At 35.6% G+C, this 25923-nt stretch overlaps 1 protein-coding gene across 1 annotated transcript in view; it reads left to right on the top strand.

The window, feature by feature from the left end:
• Positions 1-3202: 3202 nt before the first annotated feature.
• The window catches only part of LOC134754486 (sensory neuron membrane protein 2), a 67137-nt gene continuing 44416 nt past the window's right edge, over positions 3203-25923 (top strand). Inside the window, exons 1-4 of the mRNA XM_063690820.1 lie at positions 3203-3319; positions 7758-7915; positions 15473-15614; positions 22980-23240. Of these exons, the coding sequence (XP_063546890.1) occupies positions 3203-3319; positions 7758-7915; positions 15473-15614; positions 22980-23240 (678 nt within the window). The remainder of the gene's footprint in view (positions 3320-7757; positions 7916-15472; positions 15615-22979; positions 23241-25923) is intronic.

Below are 25923 nucleotides of genomic sequence, written 5' to 3'. Positions count from 1 at the left end.
ATTAGGTTATATAATATATATTCTCTTAATATGAAACTTGTAGGAATATGAATTCCACTTTTGACTATACATTTGTACACGTTATACCCCAATATCAACATTTTACTCGACCGCGACTTAAATAGAACCAAAGTAGGGTTATGGGTTTAAATACTGATAATCAGTACACCTTGTAGCTCAGCATACTGGACGATTTTTTTAAATGACGTCTCGGTAGATTCCTATTGCCCTTCACAACCTGTTAACACTTGTTTTATTAAAGAAAAATCAATACGGCCGCCTTGAGAGGATGCCGAATATTAAATCATAATTTTACTTCTAGCGCCTAAAATATTGAGTGGATTTCAATGAAATAGACATCAGTAGATCCATAATTGGTACACGAGTGCTATGCAATACAAATTTACTAAAATAAATGGAGGAAAAATATTTAGGACTTAAAAATGTGAGTGCAAAAACAGATTTTAGATCTTAAATGGGGTTTAAGCAATAGTGACAGTAACGAAATTTGACATCTACAATTTCAGGGCTCCCTGTTTGCGTGCCATAAAATTGGAGCTTCGGGGACCACGGGGATCAAACGCCATCTTGAAAAATATGTCTTTTAGGGTTTTTCTTTTTTTCTCGGAATATCTGGGTTTAATGTGAATAATGTGTATGGCGAAACGAAAGCTTATTAAATTCTACACAAAAAAGTTATAAAACACCATGTCCCTAAAACGGAGCATTCTTCTAGAAATATGGCTCAGAAGTCAAAAGGTTATACTTATCACCTCCTACTAAAATTTTATTTTAAGACGGGTCAGAAAAAAAGAAAAACAAAATAAACAACAGAAAAGCACACATATTCATCGTGTTCGAAATTCAAATGACTTTTGCACGCTAGCGGATAAAATAGACTTTTGCACGCAGATTGCGCGCTATAAACTGAGGTTTTCACTCGCTCCCGAGTGAGGTGAAGAATCTATACATATATATAAACGTAAAAGTCCTGACTGACTGACTGACTGACTCACTTAAATCAACGCCCAGCCCAAACCGTTGGACCTAGAGAGCTGAATTTTTCACAATAGGTAGCTTTTATGACGTTAGTATCCACTAAGAAGGGGTTTTTCAAAATTCATCCCCTAAGGTGGTGAAAAAGGGGTTGAAAGTTTGTATGAAGCTCATAAATTTTGTTTAGTGCGGGACTTCGTAAAAAGGCTTATTATTAAAATACAAGAAAAGTGATTTCAGCGTTTTTAAAAATTCATCCCCTAAATGGGTTAAAAGAGGGTTGAAAGTTTGAATCCATTACAAATCTCGTTACAGCGTTTTTAAAAATTCATCCCCCAAGGTGGTGAAAAAGGGGTTGAAAGTTTGTATGGAGATCAAATATTTTTGTGTGGGACTTGAATCTTTGTATAAAGGCATATTATTAGAATACAAGAAAAGTAATTTCAGCGTTTTTAAAAATTCATTCCTTAAAAGGGTTAAAAAGGGGTTGAAAGTTTGTATAGGGTCCAAATTATATTTTAAGCTAAGAGTTTGAAACTTCGTAAAAAGGTATTTCATTAAAAGAGAAGAAAGCTAATTTCAGAGTTTTTGAAAATTCATCCCGTAAGGTGGTGAAAAAGGGGTAGAAAGTTTGTATGGAGGTCAAACATTTTTTTAATTGCGCGACTTGAATCTTTGCATAAAGGCATGTTATTAGAACACAAGAAGTGATTTCAGCGTTTTTAAAAATTCATCCCCTAAAGGGGTTGAAAGTTTGTCGTGGTCCTAATTTTATTTGAAGCTAGGTACTTGAAACTTCATAGAAAGATATATAATTAAAAGAGAAAAAAACTTATTTCAGCATTATTGAAAATTCATCCCCCAAGGTGGTAAAAATGGGGTTGAAAGTATGTATAGAGATAAAATATTTTTTTGAGTGCGGGACTTGAATCTTTGTATAAAGGCATATTATAGAATACAAGAAAAGTAATTTAAGCGGTTTTCAATATTCATCCCCTGAAAGGGTTAAAAAGGGCTTGAAAATGAATCTATTACAAATGCTTTGAAACTTCTTAAAAGGGCATTCTATAAGATTCCAAAAAAGTTATTTCAACGTTCTTAAAAATTCAACCCCTAAAGGTGTTAAAAAGGGGATGTAAGTTTATATGTGGTACAAATTTTCTTTTAAGCTAGGAACTTGAAACTTGGTAAAAAGGGCATTATAATTAAAATTGACAAAAACTGATTACTTACACCGTTTTTGAAAAGTTTGTATTAATAGTTTCGGGAGCAAATTTTTTTTTATAGTGGACTTGTAAATTTTCTAAGAGGGACGAGAGGGATTATATCGGGAACAATTTTTTTCAGTTAGGGTCTTGAAACTTTGTAGTTTGTGAAAGACAAATTTCATGCGTTGTATAATTATTAACAAATGATTAACCGTCCCTACTGATATCTTTTGCTGCATAATGTTCTATACCTATTATGCTCATGTAGAATATATAACCACCAACATACAAATCCACGCGTACGAAGTCGCGGGCAACAGCTAGTATATTATATTTCAGAAGTTACAATTTTATTATCATTATAGTATAGTCGAAGGCAAAAATATCGATCCAGACAAATGGCTCAAAAATATGTAAACACGACTTTATTGTCTAAGGTGTAAGAGCGTACCTACACATATTTTTGAAACTGGGAATAATGTAGTTATATACCTATATATTTATGCCCTTGACTGTAAATAAAAAATACATGCACCCGACCTAGAGTCAGATCACGCTAAGTTTTCATTTCAGGTGCTACGTCAAGTATGGCGCTCCTATTTATGGGACATGTATCTATGCATTGTCAAACCGAAACCGAAGGTTCGGTTTTACTCTATAGTTTTGACCGTAACCGAACCGTCGACCGAAACATGATTTTTATGCCAAAACCGAAATCGAAACTTCGGTCGGGCACTAAATTGTCAGTGCAAACATAGAGTGATCTAACCTGCTCCTTGATTTGCCGGTAAAATCTACCTATACATATGTCAGGGGGAGTACTAGTAATTAATCTTACAACTGAACCCTAATTACTCTCTTTATCATTATCAATCTAAAATGCCAGTCAAATATAATGACAGTTAATCGTGTTGGCCCCACGAATGCGGACTGATGGCAGTAGATCCTGAGGTGCCCGAAAATTATTTAGTTATTTTTAAATTTAGCATCCAGGAAAAATGTGTGGCTTAGCTTGTGGGATATCCACTGCCGTACTTGGGGCAGCGCTCCTCCTTGGCTCTACTATAGTAGGTTATGGACTTGTGGATGGTATTATAAACGGAATAATCTCAAACGTGAGTAAATTGCAATTTCAACTATGACAAGCGTATAATTTAACAAAAGTTGTTTTTACTGTGTTTTTTATTATTTAAATCTTTCATTTCTGCAATAAAAATGTGCTACACTTCCAAAAACGGCTACAAACATTCTACGTGTACAGCTACTATCTATCTACTATCCATATAAAAATTAACTGTCATAATTATGTCATAGATAGGAACAGGGGGGGGGGGACACTAGAAATATAGTTTGTTAGTAAAGATCTACATTCGTGGTAAAGATGGTAGCAATTCTAGACAACCTACTTTTGCGTAAAGTTGACTTCCGATTATGCAAACTACATCACTAGATGTCACTACAAAGGGATATAATTTTAAGGCATGGATACAACATTAAGAAGATTGCATATACACCTCTTTGTCAAGACCTTTCTTTATTTATAATGTTGACAATGTTGTTACCTTAACAACGGTTGTTTCCTGTCAGACAAAAATAAATGTCGTAAACAGATATATGTATGAGCATATTTATTCTCTATTAATTCTAAAGTGGTAGCTGATTAAAAATGAAGCAAGCCTGTCTATGAAAAACACCTTTCAAATTTTGAAAATATATTGGTAAAATATAGATTCGTGCGATTAGATCCCGCCAAAGGCATCTGACGAATTAGAGCGCATATTTGGAGGTACGTGCGTAGACAAGACACCTATGCCTGAAATTCATTAGCTACAAGAAAGACCCAAATCACATCATTCGTTTATTACTCGTGTCAATTTTAAAGAATATCTGGACGAAACCGAAATTCTCCTAATGTCCATCTTAAATTCAAGCAAAGAGGATATAATATTATAGAGCGGTACTGTCATAGTAAATTTTGTAACCACAGTAAATTCACTGCCATCTATCAACACACTTTAAAACTAAAAATGAAGATTTATAAAAATACGATAAAATGTATTTAAACATGGATAAATGATTTTTTTTATTTGCATTAATTTTTTTTATGATTTTGACCCATGATCTTTCACTGATATGCGTTAAAATTGTTAAATAACAAACGAAACCGTCAACGCCCTCTATACGAGAGTAGGCCAAAGGTAGTGGCGCCATCTGATCGAGAATCAAACTTTCGTGATTTTTGAGGCACGTTTTTTCCTTAGACTGTATCCATCTAGTACGCAGTTATATCTATCTTTGATTCAAGCTCTTGATGTCAAAGAAGGAGTTGAGAACCAGACAAGTCAGTTATGCGAACGCGAAAGAGTTCTAGGTCAGACTGAGATACAAGTCACAGAAGACGAGGCTGAAGCAACTTTGTTTCAAAGAAAATCAGATACTGCAAGTATGTACTTACACCGGCTTTACTCTTGTATACCAAATTGAAAGCAATAAACGTACTTATTTTATTGTTAGGTTTCTTATTTTTATTTTATTCTTTTTAAACCTTTTCTACATAATATTAGGTCTACAGGCCTGGAAGGTTTACAAGTAATTTTTTGTTTGATTTTTTGTAACCAATAAGATTTTTGTAACAAGAAACCAATAATTTACTTGTAGACCGACCAAGTAGTCCTAATATTATGTAGAACAAGTAGAACGAAAGTACACGTATGGATGGATGCATATGTAGATGTGCCCGCACACATACATACTTAGTTTCAGGATGAAGTCAGAGATGGTGCTTTCAAATGAGTTTCCATAAAATGCTTCAAGAGGGCTCTCTTTACCTATATGTATAGGTAAAGAGAACCCTCTTGAAGCATTTTATATATATATATATTTTGTATACTTACTTTACTCTTTGGATAGGAACCAAAAATCCTGCTACCTACTGTCCGCGCGCCAATTCCGTGCATTCGGAGGTCGAGGAAGTGGGGGGGTGCGCCGCGCCCGTACGTACAAAATGACACCACTCTGTCATGACGCCCAACATTCCTCAGCCGTGCACGGAGTTCGCGCGCGGACAGTAAGTAACCCCACTAGTTATTTGTTATTTGGAATAAGAAATTTTTACCTATGTAAAAACCTGAAATAAAAATGTAACAGGTAAATAATAAAAATAAACATAATTTATTCAAAAACACGTGGCATGCTTACATTCATACACAACAAAGACTTACAAAATAATGACGTTTTACATGTGCCTGAACTAGGGTACCCTGTGTTTCAGGCGAGAAATCTTTCTTATCCAAATAGTTAGGTAATTATTTTTGGCATTATTATTATTCTAGCAACTAAAATATTAAACAGGAACTTCATTGGGCATATAATAATATAATTTGGCCGTGTATTAATATTTTAGAGCCTAAACATTTTTATTGGCTCCAAATATAAGCATGATATTATTAAAAAAAACCGGTAGCAAATTCAAGCCACCAAAATTAAGAATAGGGAGCTTGAAATGATAGTTTGGCGACTACTTAAATAATAAATTGGTTCTATCATCTATTATTGTTTAGCGTATGATTTTTTATATTTGTTGTCATACAGTTGTTTACACCTAAGTAATCATATTGAGCACATGGTTTCAGGTACTATTTAAATTGCGAAAGCAGCTAAATTTATGATATTGGTTTATTTTTTGTAATAACAACAAATAATAACATCATTTGTTTATAAAAACGGGTAAAAACGCAAACATCATTATTTGCGCGTACCTGTTCTTAAGATTACCTAAGACCTAAGAATTAATCTTAGAAATATAGGTAATTATAAAGGTAGGTAAGGATATTGAGATGTAGGAGAAAATATTGAGATGTTTGGATCTGTGCATGGAGGCCTTTTAGAGAATATGGTATGTTCCTTACGACAACTGCTCCGACTTTGGCATCCAATATAACTATCATGGAGCTTTTCTATCGACCCGCTCTAGTGATGATTCAATGCCATGAATGTCCGTTAGTCTTTGGTTTTTAGCTGATTCTTTTAGCTGTCTCCTTCATTTCGCTTGCATCAGAAATTGAAGGGAATCCAAAACGTACGTGAAAAATTGTATTTATGTAAAAATAAAAATTCACCACATTTATTCCGCAGCTGCTAAATTGAGCGATCATGAAGAGGACACTTGGATAATACCTATGTTAAAGCAACATTAACCAACTATAAGCCAACTTATAATTATTAATTAATTTGTTTCTTTAAATCGTACCAAGGAGTGAAATAGTCTCAAATGAAGCTCGATGGGCTTGTCCGAGATAAATTCGCTAGACGATATTTAAAGCATCATAGTCCCTAAAAAAACCTTATATGAGATATGGCTTAAAAATACCTTCAGATCCAACCCCTAGAACATAGTAATACAAAATAATACACGTAACAACAATTCGACCAGGTTTTATCTGTCTTTATACTTAACGATACAGTCTTTAAAAACAAGTTTAATATTGAAATTTAAAGTATTGTTTTAATTTTATAGCTATTTTAAATTAGGACACCTAATCTGCCCAACCCTGTATAAGTAGAGGATATTAACAGTCACTTGGTATATATTTTGGAATAATCCAGTCAGTTGTTTTCAATCTAGAGCAGTTCAAAAGTTCAAAGTCAACTGCATTGTGAAATTTTTGGACGTTTTCATATAACTTGTTAGACCAAGTAGTGAAAATGCTAAAGTACGTTATATATTTGTAATCTACTCATTGTAATATCCTACATGGTAGGTAGGTATGATTAAAAAAAATCTTTGTACCGCCGACTTTATGACGTCACAGTTACTATCCCCACCATTTTCGCACTTGTCATCTCATATATTAGTATTCAGAACATTATACTGAATGCATAGATACCATATACAGGGTGTCCTTAGCCATTAACAAAGAAGAAGAAATTAACAAATTACGATTTTTTGCTTTGGAGCAGCCTGTATGTGTTAATAGCTCCTGAGGTAATCTTCTTTTCGTGTCGTGGCTCCACCCCTACTTCTATACGATGGATGCCCAGTAGGCAGCGGTGTTGACAGCCCTGGCTGTCGCGTCTCTCAGATCCAGTTCCGAGCAGTGATGTGGGCATGCGGGGCACACCAGTAGATGTGCCATTGTTTGCGTTGCTGTGTCGCAGGTGTAGGCGCAGAAGTAACCCTACGTGGGATTTCAGGGTTTGTCCAATGGCTAAGGTCAACCTGTATACCCATAGCCGAGATGACGAGCCAAAACCGATTTCTAGCTTTTAGCCAAAATACCGACTGACTAGGGTAACTTATGCTATGAAATCATTCATATACTTGGGTTAAATTCTCATGCTAGGTATAGTGGGATTATTAGATAGTAGTAAATACAAATATTTGATACCCACTGATTAGTTAGAACAATCGGTGTATACCTACTGTTTTAAAGCATTTCTTACACTGGTAAATTTATTTGCATAGTAAGTAAAGGCTAAATGAATATTTAAGGTTCCGAGTCCCGAAAACCCAAAAAGCTAAAAAGGCTTCTTAATAGGCCATCGTTCTTTCAGGAGGTAGCCCTGGCTGACGGCTCACTAAACCTACAAAGATTTACAGACATTCCATTCGCCATGAATTTTGCTATAAGAGCATTCAACCTTACAAACCCAGACGAGGTGCTAAACGGAGCTATTCCTGTTGTAGAGGAAGTAGGACCTTATATATACAAGTAAGTGCACGAAACATCTTAAAATAGTACATTTCGATGCTAGTGCGGAAAGTATGTCATTACTTCACGAGTACCGAGATATCTTGCCAAGAGCCGTAGGCGAGTGGCAAGACTTGGGACGAGTGAAGAATGACATTTCCGCACGTGTATCGAACGACGTTTTTTAATACAGTTGCGAAAAAATAAGAAAAGCAACAAGTAAGGAATGGAATTCGAAACTTTTATATTATTAATTCTGTGACATCATTGACATTGACATTATGAAGAAGTGTTTTTCTAGCTTTTATTCGACTATAATAGATTTTGTTATTATTATTGAACCCACTTCAATGAAAGTTTTTTTTCAAATGCATGTTCTATAAGACAGAAACAATTGTAAATATTAAAACATTGTACTATTATTACCTAAATATCGTTATTTATGATTATTTGTGTATCGTATATTTATAAAAACAATATCGAATGTTGCCTTTGGAAACTTAAAACATACTTGCAGTAAGAAAATACGCCTCTTCTTTGACAGGCGTTCCTTTCCATTCAGACAACTTATTAAGAACGGTTTTTCAACATTAAAAAATAAACGTGTTATAATACTTATAAGGTCAATGCGGTCATTTCCGTCAACGGGGCATTTCCGCAAACGGCGTTTGCGGCTATACAAACAACAGTACACACTTACTGACTCGATCGGTAAAACAGCGAGAAAATTTAATACCCGCAGTCAAAAACAGTTGGCGCTGTCTAGCCAGTGAATGGAAAAAAACCGCTTTCAAAGTTTAGTTGCGCTCCGAGCTCGAACGCGAGTGTAGTATGCTGCTGTGTTTCGTGACGGTGCGATGAGAAAATGTAAGTTACGGCTTAGTAAGTAGGTTTATTATATAGTTCGATATGCATGCTTGCTGGTAGTTTTATCAATTTTCAATTATAAGCTGCTTGTGAGAAACTATGGGTGGTTAAATATTCGTATTAACAAAATGATCGAGCAGACAAATCCGTCAATTGCGAAACGGGCAAAATCGTCATGTGCCGGAATTTCCCCATTTCATATATTGCCAACCTTTTTGATTTGACTTAAACATAAATAATAACTATGAAACTAAATACCGAGTTTAAGTCTCGATTTAATGTTAATATCGTCGGCTAAAGTCGCAAACCTCGTAACTCAACCTGACCAAATTTTACAGGAGGCACAAAAAACTTCATTGTCGATTTTTTTTTATGCAGACGCTTAGTGTTTTTTTACAAAATGTTAACTCAAATGAAGCCGTCAGATTTATTTATGTAGTAGTAGTAGTAAATCACTTTATTGTACAAAACAAAAATTGTTAACATGAAATTCATATAAATTTAGGTACAAAGGCGAGCTTATCCCTATAAGAGATGTATGTATTTTTTTTACTAATGATTGTTCACATTTATTCAATAAAAAATGTAATCTGAACCTAGAAAATATGGAGTTACGAGTTTTTCTTAAGGAAATCGTAAAACTATTATTTGTATATAATGGGAGTCAGGAGTTTTGCCCAAAAAATTGATGAAAATCTTTTAATCCGAACAAGTTAGGTATTGTAGATTTGTAAAATAATAAAAATAATTCAAATTTGTGGGTTTGCTTAACACAGCTATTTTCATGCATGTCTACATACACATCTGGTATGACTGTATACATCTTAGCATGTGTTGATTAGTGCATATACGATTATCATTATTTTGTGGACTTTTTATAATATACCGGATTATATCGTAAATATGAATTACGGTTCAACAATCATGTCAGGGGAGTTAAGAAAAAGAGGTGTAAAACTAAGCAGGTCGAAGGAGAAAGTTATTAAGATATAGTGTTATTGTATGTATTAAATATGATTTGTAAGTAATTGAATTTAAACTGTTGTGAGACATAATAACATTAAATAATTAGGAGACCTAGGCTCTCCGAAACATGTCGCGCGAGTGACTAAAACAATTGAATCTAAACCGTGAAATTATTTAATGATTTGTAAGTAATTAAAAATATTGTCGCGCCCATAATTACTTGGACACTGTACTTCAGACCTTACTCAACAGTGGCACCAACTGGTGAGCACAAAAACAGTAGTTATTAAAAACATGCAGTTGACGGATTTTCCCTAGGGTTTGGAAATCTGTTTTAAAAGGTTTACTACTCCTGATCGTAAAAATAGGCCGGAATTGCCCCAAAAAAATATACTTTGCAATACAATCGAAAATAAAGCTTATATTGAGTTCGCTAAGGTTTAGTTTCGATTAAGAGTATAGCGGTATTTGTTCACTTGAAGGATATGTTTGTAATACGTCACGATACAAGAAAAATCGTTGGTTGACGGAATAGCCCCAAACCGTAGGGAAAATCCGTCAACTGACACGTTTTAAGTAAAAAAACATATTTAAATAACCAACGTTACTAGCATTTTAATATGAGTACCTTCATATAGTTAAAGAAATGCTTAATCTATTACAGTGATCAGGTTTATTAAAAAGTAAATATCATCATAGTTATGACCGGCCAAAGTGAACTAATGAAAAAGTATGACGGAAATGCCCTCATTGACCTTAATGATGAAGAGGTAAGTAATAAAATATGAAATATGCATATTTTTCGTATTCTTACATTAACAGTAGGTTTTTATGTTGATTACGACGTTTAAAGGAAACTAATATTAACACTCATCAATAAGTAGTCATGAATTGGAACAAGTAAAAAATTTTAAAAGTTGGAAAAGTAAAATGCACTAGTTCGCGAAAACCAACTTTCCGCACGCTAAACAGCCACGAAAAGTAGCACTTTTTGAGCAACTGTATTAAAAATATAATTTTTTTAGCTAGGTAGGCCACTGTGGGATGAGGACATTCCCAACAGTCGAATTAATCAAGGTCTCAGAAACCATTATAATATATGTAGTATACATATACTACATATATTATAATGGTTTCACATACATATGTGCAAATGATTTTAAGAGCCCGCGCACACAGAAAACGGTCTGGAGTTCCGAGTTCTGACCGCTGACCGCTTGATTTACGAAGGCGTTCTAACGCACACAGTGGCGTTCAAAATTTTGCGTTCCATTTTTGTTAAGGCGCTTCGGGCAGTTTTTGGCCAAAAACTGTTACTTTCTAGAGCTTATATTTTCTAAATGGGTCAACAAAAAATTATGAAAAAAATATATATGCATCTTCACTCTATGCACAACAATCGTAACATTTGACTTTTTTCCTGAAATTCGTAGTTTCACCGAAAAAAAAATAACACGACAGGCCGTTTTGCGGCTAACTTTGCTTATAACTCCTAAACGGCTTAATCGATTAAAATTATTTTTAAACTAACAAAAATGTTTTAACAGGTTCTACAAATGCAACATAGCTTTTGTTAATCAAAAAATATTTTCTTAAGAAATCGAACGTTTTTCCACATTTCATGCGTATGCAGACTGAAAATGGCGTGGCCGGCAGTCGTGTGCCAGCTTTGAGACGAGGAGGCTGTGTCGCTCGTCGCTCCGTGCCTTCCTTGCACTATGTTCGCTTATGCACAAGCAAAGTGCTATAATATCAGAGTTATTGTGGCCAAAGAATAAATAACTGCAGAGCGCTGATTTGGTTGCGACGCGCATTAGCGAGCGCAATACGGTATTTTGCGGTCTATTACAATGAATGTAATGATAATATCCGTATATATTATACTATTATATACGTATGTTTGAGAAAACTTAATTCGAAATAAAGAAATAAAAATTCTAACTGATATTATAATGTCATTCAAGTTTTACGTTTTCAATAATGTTCCATTCCATCTCGAAACAATAATTGATTTAACACACGCTACCTATTACCTATAACGTTGTATGTATGTACAGTACCTGTTAAAACATTTTGTTTTTGTAGTTTTTTAATTTTAATCTATTAAGAAATAGCAAAAGGGCCTATCGTATTTTTATTTACGGGTAAACTTACTATTAAGCTCGTCACAGAGGAGCGATAATCCAAAGAGGCACGGCCGTATCATCCTTTTCCTCTTCAATTTTACTTAAACATAATAAGTGTATCAGACTATTAATTATATGACTATATTTTAGTACTTCAGTGTCTAAGTTCGCTACAAAAAAATCATGAACATAACGTATTGTTTCACGGAAAGTTGAGTAATTCAAAAGTTTCTCATCGGAAATTGAATTACTTATACTCAGCATTTTTATATAAAAGCATCAGCAGCAAGATATCAGGTTATTTAGTATCATTTCAAAGCTTATTAAGTCTTCCTAAAATTGAGTACAAAAGAAACATATGTTATCGCTAAAGATTTTTTATAAAAAATAGTTTTTTACTAAAAATCAGTAATTATTTCATTGGGTCAACTTGGTGTATTATGTCTTCTAAATGGGTAAACAAAAAATTATGAAAAAAATATATATGAATCTTCATTTATTGTTCAACAATTATAACATTTAACTTTTTTCCTGGTATTTATAGTTTTACAGTAATAAATTAATAAAACGGGCCATTTTGCGGCTAACTGGCTATTTTTACTAAACGGCTAAATCCATTAAAATTATTTTTAAACTAACAAGACGGTCTTTCCACTGCGATACAACCGGCCGACGATTTGTTTTATTAACAAGATCATCTAAACTACCATCTGACAAAGTATAAAATGGGATGCGATGACTGAAAAGATTTTTTTACATGTTCATGTGACCAGCTGACGGTCCACCAGGATACAACCGGCTGATGATTTTTTTATTCACAATAGCATCTAAAGTATCATCTGACACAGTACCAAGCGGGAGGCGATGACAATTTTTTTGCGTGTTTCGGTGTCTGCCATTCCTCAACCCATCAACCGAGCGGAAGCTGACGTCCACAGGGGTTCATCATACATAGCCGTTAACCACTAAAAAAATAAATGAGTGCAAAGCGCTGATTTGGTTGTGGCGCGCTTGTAATATAATGATGCCATTCCCACGTAATGTTTGAGAAAACTTCGAAGTTCCAAAAATCACAAGTGTAGTAGTATATCTAGGTAGTAGGTACTTTAGTTTTATAAGTTAACCATTAATGGCATTATTTATATTTATTTATTACGGATAAAAAAAACTGTATAAAATAAACGCACTGTACGCCTCAATTTAGTAAATACCATGCTTTAGCTACTTTAGCTATAAATCTTAATCTGTCGATTTGACTTAGATATTTATTTGTAAGAAACAGATAAAACACAAATTAATTGAGGCTTGTAAAGTATACTGCATAAGGGAATATATTTTTATTATAATTTACGACCTCCACTAAACGCATACTCAAACAACAGAATATCTGCAAAAGATACACAAATACGAGGTATAGCGCCAAATGCCGCGCGCCTCTGGGCTGTAGCTTATTCTTTGAACATCGTTCCGCCGCACCGACACGAAATTCACGTACGATCGCAGTGAGCGGGGTGAGGGTACAGAGACGCTGAGACGCTCAAGGCCAAATCAGCGAGAATCGTCTTAATCCTATCATATGTGCAACTTGTCGCTATATACTTCTATAGTTCATCTTCCGAAGCCGAAGCTTTACTTTTGTGGAGCCTAGAGGCATCAAAAAAAAGCACTTGGTTCATCCAATACATAGGTATAGATGGAATCATATCAATTGAGCTAATGCACTTACCTGTTTACTCAAAGAGTCTCAAGAATACAATGCCATTGAGTGGTAAACCACAAATTAGAATAACTACCTCGTAGTAAAAGCAGATTATAACTGCCTTGAAATGTTAGTATAGATTAACGACTCTATTTCATAACAATAGGCTACAAAATACACAAACTAAATAATGGCTAACATAACTTTATTTGCATTTTACAACCGTCGAGACCCAAAACGAAAGCATCCTGTAGAAAACCATTTGTTACAACATGTTTTTAGACCATTTTAACCCCATTCAATAACGAATAAGGTTAAAAATTAAATATACATGCAATGCACTTCTAACTTATTTTGTAAGTAACTAGTTGGCGGCTACGAGAACAAAAGCAGATAATAGTATTGTAATAATACAATGCCATTGTTAGTACAGGTAAGTGCATTAACTCAGTTGATATGATTCTATCTATACGACGCGAGAAGAACAAGTTGAATTCCATAATATTTTTAACGAATTACTTGGAGATGAAGAATGATTTTATATTTATTCTCGCATGTCAATAAATAGTTTTAATGAAGTGTATAATCGTTAAGTCCAATATGGAAAGCAAAATAGGGACTAACTGAAGGAAGTCGATTTTAATAAAAGAAAGGCTGGCGGTCTGGCGTTCTTTGTCTCGGCGGGAATAAAACTGCATTCTGTTGACCGCCGCGGTCTGAACGCTTCCTGTGTGTGTTATAGTTAGGTTAGGAGCTACCCACATTGCATAGAACGCAGAATTCTGAACGCGGAACGCAGAACATCAGACCGCTCTCTGTGGGCGCGGGCTCTTAAAATCTAACATATATGGCCTATTTTCTTTATATATTAGATAATTTTGTTTGAGGGTCATTTTATGTCATTATATCAAAGGAATGAATCGGGACAGCTTAGCAGAATTTAGACATCTTTGTAACAAACATACATATTTTTTATACAGCAGTAGTAAAATTCAAAGTAAAATTTAACAGACTTCTACTGCTAGCAGTATTTTTCTTATAACAGAGTACGCCATACGGAAAATGATCATGTTCTTCATAAAGCAGTATCCAGACGGGACAATTTTTCGCTCAATCTCAATGAATTGCCAGTTTAGTCAGGTGGAGTGGGCACAAAAATTATTTTAGCTTGCCGATTCCACGATTGTGACCGATCAAATGGAGGTACGGACGCAAGAATGGCAATTTTCGACGCTAACGCTAACGCCCGCGTTTGCGGGAGAGTGCTCGAATGTCACCATACTTAAATCTAAAATTGATGATTCAATTGTGCACACACGGTCAACTGCAGAGAAAAGGAAGGTACTCCCGCCGCTGCATATTAGAATTTTTCATGCAAAGGTGCTAAGTATAGTATTGCTGACTTAATAGTATTGCTTGTACGCGTGGACCAATTTAATAATATAGCAAGCCAATTTAATTTCTGATCAAATTGACGATTTAATTGTCGCCTGGACGCCCACTTAAATACAACACGTTTTGTTAAATGCGCTACGTGTGTTCTGTTTATAACGGATAAAACTGACCAAACAAACTCATTTCAAATAACTTCAATTGCTTACTGTCTATGTATAGGCATAATTAATGCCATTTTTTCCGTGTCGGTGTACAGCTGTGGGTACCGGTTTTTAGGTACTTAAAATTCAGTACAACGTCCCCAATTGAACCCTGGCACACCCTGGGCAATGTGCTGCGATTCATATGTAGATATAAAGATAAGTATTGGCGCACTATGCTGCGATTAATATATTATACATTTTTCGAGTAATACACAAGTAATTATAGGTATATAATATAAGTTACCGTACTCCGTAACTACTCATTTGGTTGTTGAGTGTGGTGAGGTATGCATTTCTGAACCTGCTTATAATATGTTTCTAGGCTATATCGAATCCGGGAGCTGCTGGACTCTGATGAGGAGACGCTCACGTATAGGTTCAGAGACCGCTTCGAGTTTGACACCGAGGGCTCATTCCCGCACACCGAGGACGATATCATCACGACCGCCAATGTACCATATAATGTAAGCCTTAGTTTAATTTAACTCTGCCTACTTAATTATTATTTTTCTACTCGTCGAGTATAATCTGTGTATTTCAACGTTGGATGGCACTTCCGACTCAAGCATAAGAATTTATCGATACGGTTTAGTCGTACGGAGCTCTCTTAGATAGAGTACAGAGTTTTAATTACTTAGGGCACATTGTTACTGCGGACCTCAAGGATGATGTGGATATGGAGCGGGAACGGAGGGCGTTGTGCGTAAGGGCGAACATGTTGACTCGCAGGTTTGCTCGTTGTAGTGGCGGCGTGAAGATAACGCTTTTCAAAGCGTACTGCACGTCGCTGTACACGTGTAGTATGTGGGCGGGCTACACGCAGAGAGCGTACAGCGCGCTCCGCGTCCAGTACAATAACGCATTCAGGTCGGTGTTGGGGCTGCCCCGCTACAGCAGCGCTTCCGGCATGTTCGCGGGGGCATTAATGTGTTAATTAATTATTATTATTTTAATGTTAATTGTATTTTTAATTGTAATGTTGTATATGTGCCAAATAGCTTGAAATAAATGAATTTTAATTTTTTTTTTGTCAATTATAAAATTTTTGAAAATAGAACTTCATACATTTCGATAAAATATTTCTTGTTTAAGGAGACTCGATTCAATGCAAATTTGCCTACTTAAACACGCTGCTGCGTCGCATCTGCTTTGTGATTGGTTGGCCAACAAAAACATTTTATTTTATGTTGTAGTAGAAATATTTGCTTCATAAGTCAGAAACGCGCATGTGACACCCTTCATATAGCAACATCCATACCCTACGAAAACCGCTTAGCGTTGCTTGTTAGTCTCCATATAGGCTACGGTAGTCAAAATCGAGAAAAAAACTGTCTTAAAATTTAATTTAGCAAGAAGCAGGTACCAGGGCCTCATGAGTTACGAGGAGGTGTCGTTGACCAACCCGCCGGGAGCGCCGGGCCCGGCGCGGCGGCCGGGGCGCGCACGAGTATGAAGGTATCGCGGGCTGCGGCAGCTCGCGTATCTTAGCTGTATACTTTTGATTTGTTTACCTATATGATTCTACTAAGTAGTTAAAATATTATTTTTTTGTCTCGTAGAAAAAGTATTGTATACAATAGACTAACAAGCAACGCTAAGCGGTTTTCGTAGGGTATGGATGTTGCTATATGAAGGGTGTCACATGCGCGTGTCTGACTTATGAAGCAATTGTTTCTACTACAACATAAAATATAAATGTTTTTGTTGGCCAACCAATCACAAAGCAGATGCGACGCAGCAGCGTGTTTAAGTAGGCTAATTTGCATTGATTAGAGTCTCCTTAAACAAGAAATATTTTATCGAAATGTATGTAAGTTCTATTTTCAAAATTTTTATAATTGACTAAACCGTAGCCAAAGACGAAAAGAGTAAGGTTGTAGTGTTGCATGTGAAGTTGTAATACACAGATTATACTCGACGAGTAGAAAAAATACTATTTTATTTCTATTGCTTGCTGACCGCTGACCAACGTTTGCCTGAGATGTATAATTTTTCACAATACGTGCTCCATAATGTACCATAGTATTCGGGGTGTTTAATCCAAATGTATACTTACAGGGTGTTTGTGTGTACATATAAAGTTTGCCTAGAAAAGATCGCTCTTTAGCGATAAGACTTACTGTTTACCATAATTTAATTTGTGTGTAGGTACTGTTTTTTTGTTACTGGTGTGCTACGAAGAATATTTATATGTAATGTATTGTGTTTATTCAACCCTTAGCCACATTTTACATAAGTCATACTGAGCAGCTTTTACTATGGGACCAGTTGGTCCCTGGGTAAAATATTGTGTTTGTTTTAAGTAATTGGAGCTAACCAGATATTTTTATTTTTGCAATTTCGGGGTCGGTCCCTTAGTAGAAGTTGCTCAGTATGAATTATGTAGATTCACCTCACAAAATTTGGCTAAGGGCGTAAGGTCTGAAAAAACATCTCGTATAAGTAGGTACCTACACCTACACCTATAGGTACGTACATTTCACATTTGTTTTTGTTCTTTGGTACGTGTCACTGTCAGGCAAATATTCGGCTAAAGATGTGCCTAACGCCCAGTGTTGGCCGTAATTGTTAATTTTAATTAACCATTGATCATTAGAGTTTTGAATGATTCACGGTTAGTTTCACTAGACTTATATTGACCGGGATATAGACCGTGATTATAAACTATGTCACTTAGTACCAAACTTTAACAAAATGTTAATTTTCACTAAAAATTACAAAAACTGTCATACTGTCAATTTAGACAGTTTTGACAGATGTGTCAAATGACATTTTCCATCCCATGACTAATGTTGAAGGTCCTATCAAAATCGGACAAGCCGTTTCGATTTGGGATACAAAACTGTCATAATGTCACAAACTGTCAATTTTGACAGATAGTATAAATCTACACTTAACAATGTCACTGGGTGCTAAATTCTATCCCAAAAAGATAATTTTCACTGAAAATGACAAAAACTGTCAATCTGTCAAATTTGACTGATATGTCAAACAACACTAAACTATGTCACTTAGTACCAAACTTTAACAACACATGTTAATTTTCACTATAAATGACAAGAACTGTCAAACTGTCAATTTTGACAGTTTTGACAGATGTGTCAAACTACATTTTCCATCCCATGACTAATGTTGAAGGTCCTATCAAAATCGTACAAACCGTTTCGATGTCGGATCCAAAAATGTCAAAATGTCACAAACTGTCAATATTGACAGAGTGTATAAATCTACACTTAACAATGTCACTTGTTGCTAAATTCTATCCCAAAAAGATAATTTTCACTGAAAATGACAAAAACTGTCAATCTGTCAAATTTGACTGATATGTCAAACAACACTAAACTATGTCACTTAGTACCAAACTTTAACAACACATGTTAATTTTCACTATAAATGACAAGAACTGTCAAACTGTCAATTTTGACAGTTTTGATAGGCAAAATCGGACAAACCGTTTCGATTTCGGATCCAAAAATGGCAAAATGTCACAAAATGTCAATTTTGACAGTGTATAAATCTACACTTAACAATGTCACTTGGTGCTAAATTCTATCCCAAAAAGATAATTTTCACTGAAAATGACAAAAACTGTCAATCTGTCAAATTTGACTGATATGTCAAACAACACTAAACTATATCACTTAGTACCAAACTTTAACAACACATGTTAATTTTCACTATAAATGACAAGAACTGTCAAACTGACAATTTTGACAGTTTTGACAGATGTGTCAAACTACATTTTCCATCCCATGACTAATGTTGAAGGTCCTATCAAAATCGTACAAACCGTTTCGATGTCGGATCCAAAAATGTCAAAATGTCACAAACTGTCAATATTGACAGAGTGTATAAATCTACACTTAACAATGTCACTTGTTGCTAAATTCTATCCCAAAAAGATAATTTTCACTGAAAATGACAAAAACTGTCAATCTGTCAAATTTGACTGATATGTCAAACAACACTAAACTATGTCACTTAGTACCAAACTTTAACAACACATGTTAATTTTCACTATAAATGACAAGAACTGTCAAACTGTCAATTTTGACAGTTTTGACAGATGTGTCAAACTACATTTTCCATCCCATGACTAATGTTGAAGGTCCTATCAAAATTGGACAAGCCGTTTCGATCTGGGATCCAAAACTGTCAAAAAAGTCACAAAATGTCAATTTTGACAGAAAGTATAAATCTACACTTAACAATGTTACTTGGTGCTAAATTCTATCCCAAAAAGATAATTTTCACTGAAAATGACAAAAACTGTCAATCTGTCAAATTTGACTGATATGTCGACCAAACCTTAGTTCCACTAGGTACTGCCAGGGTTCAGCATCAGCTCTATCATGGGTACTGCTCTCCTAAGTGCTCATCAAGACGAGTCGGATGACTAAAACAGCGTGTGCCTATGTTGCACCAAACCTTAGATCCACTAGGTACTGCCAGGGTTCAGCATCAGCTCTATCATGGGTACTGCTCTCCTAAGTGCTCATCAAGACCAGTCGGATGACCAAAACAGTGTGCGCCTATGTTGCACCAAACCTAAGTTCCACTAGGTACTGCCAGGGTTCATAAGGAGGATGAGTAATACATACTCAAAACTTATACAAGTTCAGTCTTAGTTATATCGGAGCATCGTTTATAATGGCGTAAGCGCCATCGACAATAAGGTCCCTTTTTATAGGAAATACCACATTTTATTCTGTTTTTAGTATTTGTTGTTATATCGGCAACAGAAATACATCATCTGTGAAAATTTCAACTGTCTAGCTATCACGGTTCATGAGACAGCCTGGTGACAGACGGACAGACAGACAGCGGAGTCCTAGTAATAGGGTCCCGTTTTTACCCTTCGGGTACGGAACCCTAAAAACAGAATAAAATAGCCGTATAAAATACCGTTTTGTGCGTAATAGTACGGAACCCTTTGTGCGCGAGTTCGACTCGCACTTGGCTGTTTTTTTTTTATTTTTATTTACTATCTATAAAATGTCAGGTCAATTCAAATATATTTAATGTTGTTCGGAAGTTTGTTATGTTACTATACTATATTATAATACTAACTAATACAGTACTCGGATCAAAGTTTCTCAGTCGCAGTTTACACGCACACAGTATAGCGTTTTACACGGCGCCTGCCGCACATAACGATAAAAAACCTCGTTGTCGCCGTCGAAAACGTGCGGCGCCGACCGACACAGGTCCGACCTCTTCAAGCTCTGCCGCGGTACTGAGATCGCGAGTGCGCCTCATCGGTGATATAGAGTAGTTTTCAAAAAATTGCCAAAAAATTAAAGTAGAATTTGATAAACACAAATGTATACCAACAGTATAAGCAAACGTTGTAGATTGTATAAAAATGACTTCGATACTAAGTAGATTTTCGTAGGAATTTACACTTTTTTCGAAGAGAAAATTCCATTCGTTTTACATTGATTTTCTCTTTCTCAAAAGCATGTAGGAAGAATATCATTCGATATTCCTAAAGTACAGGATATTAGTAATACAAAATATCCAACTTTAGCAGAGTAAACTTCTCAAAATTTACAAATAAGAGCTCACAATTCAGTGCTTCACGCGGTTTTTCGTAAACGACCATCAGAAAAAAGATCATTACTAATTTAATTAGTCCTTTTTCTAAAATGTACAACGATATTCCTAAAGAGAAGAAGACGCTCTTACTGGAACAAGTACTCTTTGTTTCTAATAATGAGCGTAGTCTTAAATGTTGTCGGGAATATCATCAATTTTACATTATTTCGACTTTTCTTGTAAGAACGCTCTTCACTTGGAGAGGAGGGGAACCAACCTTCGACACTTGATGACCGCCGACTCCAATTTTGAGTTCGTCTTTCGGCACAAACAAAAACTTGTTGAGTTCACAATTCGCAGGACGTCACTGATCTTCTTGGAGAACTTTTTCACTTGATTTTGAGTTTAGTTAGATGAGTTCCAATTTTGGGCTCGCGTGCGATGATAAAGTATTTAATAAAATAATACGATTACTTAACAGGATAAATCCCTAATTAGGTAAGTATGCTAACTGCCTATTCATATTTGTTTAATTCATCTTATCAGTATTATCAGTAACATAGATATGTGGTTGATTGATCGATCGATAAAACTTGTGTACAAGGAGCCAAGGAGCTGCAAAGAGAGGTGACCCTCCCTGCATATAAATTTGTTTGCAGCCCCCCCCCCCCCCCCCGTCACCTCTCTGCAGCTGACTACTTAGTTGGGGCGAGCGCGAGTACAAATAAGTAAAATAAGACATCACGGTTACCTTTTCAGGGTTATTCTCTACAAATATGTATGCGGTTGCGTCTAATTGCCACGACTCTTTTCATACATTTTGTATGGGTCGCAGATATATACTCCTGAATGACAGATATCGAATGATACTTATTTTACTTACAAGAAACTCATTGGTAATAAGCCAACAACTGAGGTCGTCTGTTTGTACCTAGTGCAGCTTGTACTACCTACCTACCTATAGTACCTATCATTAATCGCTGACGCGTCGCGTTCTCGCGTTTGCCATAAGCGGTGGCTGTCAAGTGATACATAAAATTAATCATGTTACTATAAGCTGCATTGACGTGTATGCCGTATATGTAAACTATATCAACTAAGGTATACTCGGGTAAGAGACTATTTTTCGACGAGTTGGAAGGTCACAAAAAATATTATTTCTTCCAAAATTTTACCTCCGAATGTTTATTGCAAAATGATTAAAAAAAACTTATTATAAATTCACATAATGCCCCTTAATAAAATTGTTTTGGAAGAAATCTACACTGTTGAATTTTTTTTTCAAGACACCAAACCGAAAAACCCTCTTGGACTAAGATTAATTTGGACTCTAAAGTAAGGAGTATAAGTTGCATACGTTGAAAAAAAATCGGTCCTTTCCACTCAATTTTATCTTTTCCGCACTTTTTTTTTCAAACGTCCGTAACACGACTGAGCGGTTACTTCTATATGGCAAGAGGGGCGGCATGAAATGGCGTCAGACATTGTATTTGCTAAATTAAGTTCGCGCTCGTAATTAGCTAGGGTCACCGTCATCATACGATCTTACCCTCCATCCGATCTTACCCGGGTATACCTTATTTTTTAGGATTCCGTACCCAAAGGGTAAAAACAGGACCCTATTACTAAGACTCCGTCTGTCTGTCTGTCAGTTGAAATTTTCTCATATTTCTGCTATAACAACAAATACTAAAAAGTACGGAACCCTCGGTGAGCGAGTCCGACTCGCACTTGTCCGGTTTATATGATTTAATAACCAGTCGTACCTCACTCGCGATAAGTGAACGTGACGTCAAGGTCACTGAGAGCCCATCTTGAAGTATGGACAAAAGAAAATTAAGTTTTTGTCGGTGAAATATTGCGTTTATGTATGAGGAGTGTCTTTTCAAAACGGGTTTTTATAGAGAAATAAACCCTTTTGAAAAGACACTCCTCGTATATTATAATTGCGATACAATTTTTTTTTGGATAAAATGTAAGGAATCGAATGGTACCTTTACTTTTTTCCTTTTTGGAAGTAAAAAAAAAACTTTAATTTTGAAACTTCAGGTCCTGTATTTTTGTATTATTTATATATACCTATTATTTTAATATCCACATTATTGTGATAAATTGATCATTTGCTATCTATTTTACTAGATTTTGTTATAATATCAAAATGTGTCATCATCCCTATTGCCCCCCGACAAATGGCCACTTCGATCCTAAACGGATTTTTGATTTACCCCACACTACCCTATGCGAATTATTTTACTTTAATGAGTTGTAAATGTAATCAATGTGTGAATCAGGCTGTACTACACGTCGTAGAAGTGGAGTATCCAGAGCTATTGGGCTTGCTGAATGTAGCGCTTAATGGCGTGTTCGGCGAGCTGAACACCCCGGTGGCGTCGATGCGCATCGGGTCGTTGTTCCTGGACGGGCTATCGCTGTGCACCAACCCGGGGCTGGTGGGAGGCGTGGCCTGCAGCCAGATCCGCAACCTCGCCGGGGAGAACCGCAACATGGACGTGCAACCTGACGGCTCGGTGACCTTCTCAGTCTTCAGCTACGTGAGTTTACGCCATATTTTAATACTGATCTCTCAATTTGAGATCGCTATATATTCGTTTAACGGTTTTACCCGCGTATCTTTCACTAAACGATATTTTTCGGCGAACCTCCATCTCCAAGCAATGACACCCGGTTGTTGACGCATAGAAATAGATGAGGGTTATCAGTTAAACTGTAAAATTAGTACATACATGTGCTTAATAGTGTTATGTGCTATATGTTTTACGACAGTACTTATTAACCGACTTCAATTTCATAGGAGGAGGTTCTGTATTCGGTTGTTGCTATTTTTTTAATGTATGTTCACCGATTACTCCGACACCCGTGCGCCGATTTGAGTAATTCTTTTTTGTTTGAAAGGAGTTAACTCCAAGGTGGTCCCATATTAATTCGGTTCTGATCTGATGATGGGCGCATAACAGGCGTTAGATCATCGTCATCACTGAAATCACTCATTTTTTTACGATAATACGATATTATAATAGAAAACTCTGTAAGTTGTGTATTTTTACGTGTCGGAGTCGACTCAACTTGTGCGTTCAGAATTACAATCAACATCATTTAAAAAAAACAAATGTTTCTTATGAATGTAAGGTTTATGACTTACAATCATTAAATAAAGCTACATTTGGTATTTTTTATTAAATTTTCAAACCATTTATTTAATGATAATTAATATGGAACGAACCATTATTATGAGCGTTTTACGTTTTGTTATCTGTCAAAAGCTACTTAAACACGCTCCATCCAAGGTCAAATTACTTTCCCCACTAGTGGATAAAATGCGTTTTTCCCCGCTTGTTTTAAAGGATAAAAGACGGCTTTCCGAGCTAGTGAGGGGAAAAACTATATTTAGGCGCGTCCCACCGTCCGCTGGACCCGCAATAACAATATGCGTCCATGCCTCAAGACTATTATAAATGCCGCATAATTTATTGTTTGCCTCGCGCATCATGCTCTAATTATGTAACAACATTAAAACTAAAAATGGAAAAATAAAAACTTTAATTTAAAAAAAGATAAACCGACTTCAAAATGGATGAAATAACATATTATCCTTTTTAGGGTTCCGTGTTTAAGTATATGCGTTACCAACTGATATGTTTGAAGTCGGTGCCAAGAAGTAACAATACAAGTCAAAAATAATCAGCTTTATGTCTATAAATCCCATTCACTCTGGTCTAGGTGAAAGTAATTCTGTCGGCCTGTTTGTTACCTTTTCATGGCTAAACAACTGAACCGCTTTAGCTGAAATTTGGCATGTTTGAATTGAATTGTTTTATATTTTGAAATGTGGTTCTATGGATAACGGACAGGAAATAAACTCAGTCCCAATCCCTTGACTTGCATGCTATGGACTATTCAAAAATTAGTTAATAATGCTCTTTAAAACATACAACGGCAAATAAACGCATTGGATTTACACTAATGTGCCGACAAACATAGTACGGACTGTACCAAGAAGGTTCGACCGTGTGTTCTGATGTGTTTTCTTAAGTACCTACAGAAAGTTCGTTCATTGTCGTCGTGTAAGGCAATACAACGTAGGTACATACTTATATAGCCGGCATAGCTGCATCCTCATCAAGTCGCACCAAAATCACTATGAATCTAAAGTCGTTGTCAATAGAAAATAGAATAGAATATAATAGAATAGAATAGAAGAAATGTATTTCTGAATACATTTCTTCTACGCTTAAATTTAGGTATTACATAGACAACAGAACAATTTATTATTAATAAGCTTCACTGAAAGGGTCTCACTCAGCTTATGTCAAGATACCACTTAAGGATCTCGACGCTGGTCTTCCGTGTAAACCCTTCCGAGAGAGCGCTGTAGTTACACGCTAAACTACATAATATTTTATTTTATATCAGTGCAAAGCTTCAAGTAAATTTAATAAGGCATAATTATTATTATTAAATTAAAAACAATAATAACAGATTACGGTACCTAAACAGTCATTAATCGAAAGGTGAAATAGATTATAAATTATATGGGAGGTGTTCGTTCTAGCAGGGATGGCACAGGAGTATACCCAATATTTATATTTTTTGTAAGTTGTGTGTTTTTTAAAATTACATTTAAATGAACCAACTGATGATGAGTTCCTCACAGGCGGAGGTATATTCTTCCAGCACTTCGTGGCAGAGTATTTAAAACTACCGCGAAATGCCGCGGTGCTGTGCCTAGGGCAAAGAAGACGAATGGCTCCCCTAATATGGCGTTGTGAAAAAGTTAACTTTTCATAGAGGTAGAGGGGCGTCATGGTTTTTATAATGCCAAAAAGCATGCAAGCAAAATGCAGCGAACGTCGCGATTGCATATTTATTAACCCGCTATTATTTAAATAAGGAGTTACATGAGTTCGAGGATATTGAAACATGCCATTAATGTAAACAAATATGACAGATTTTGTTAGCGTTTAACACATAACCTAACATTTTTACGAAGATAATTTTCCCTGAAATATTAATAATTAACATTTAATTTAACTAAAAATTTATAAAAATAAAATATTTAAGTATATAGACTGATAAGGTCATGGTTGTCCTTTTAAAGAGCGAGATTACGAAGTAATGAAGGTAAAATGGTTTGTTTACTCGTACATTATTTGCAAGTTCTATACAACTTTATTGTACAAAATTTGGCTTGGCACCGACTTCAAACATATCAGTTGG

This window comes from Cydia strobilella, chromosome Z (genome assembly GCF_947568885.1).
Source record: "Cydia strobilella chromosome Z, ilCydStro3.1, whole genome shotgun sequence".
Taxonomy (NCBI): domain Eukaryota; kingdom Metazoa; phylum Arthropoda; class Insecta; order Lepidoptera; family Tortricidae; genus Cydia; species Cydia strobilella.
Note: the sequence above shows the minus strand (reverse complement) of the source record. Positions and strands in the feature narration are given on the sequence as shown.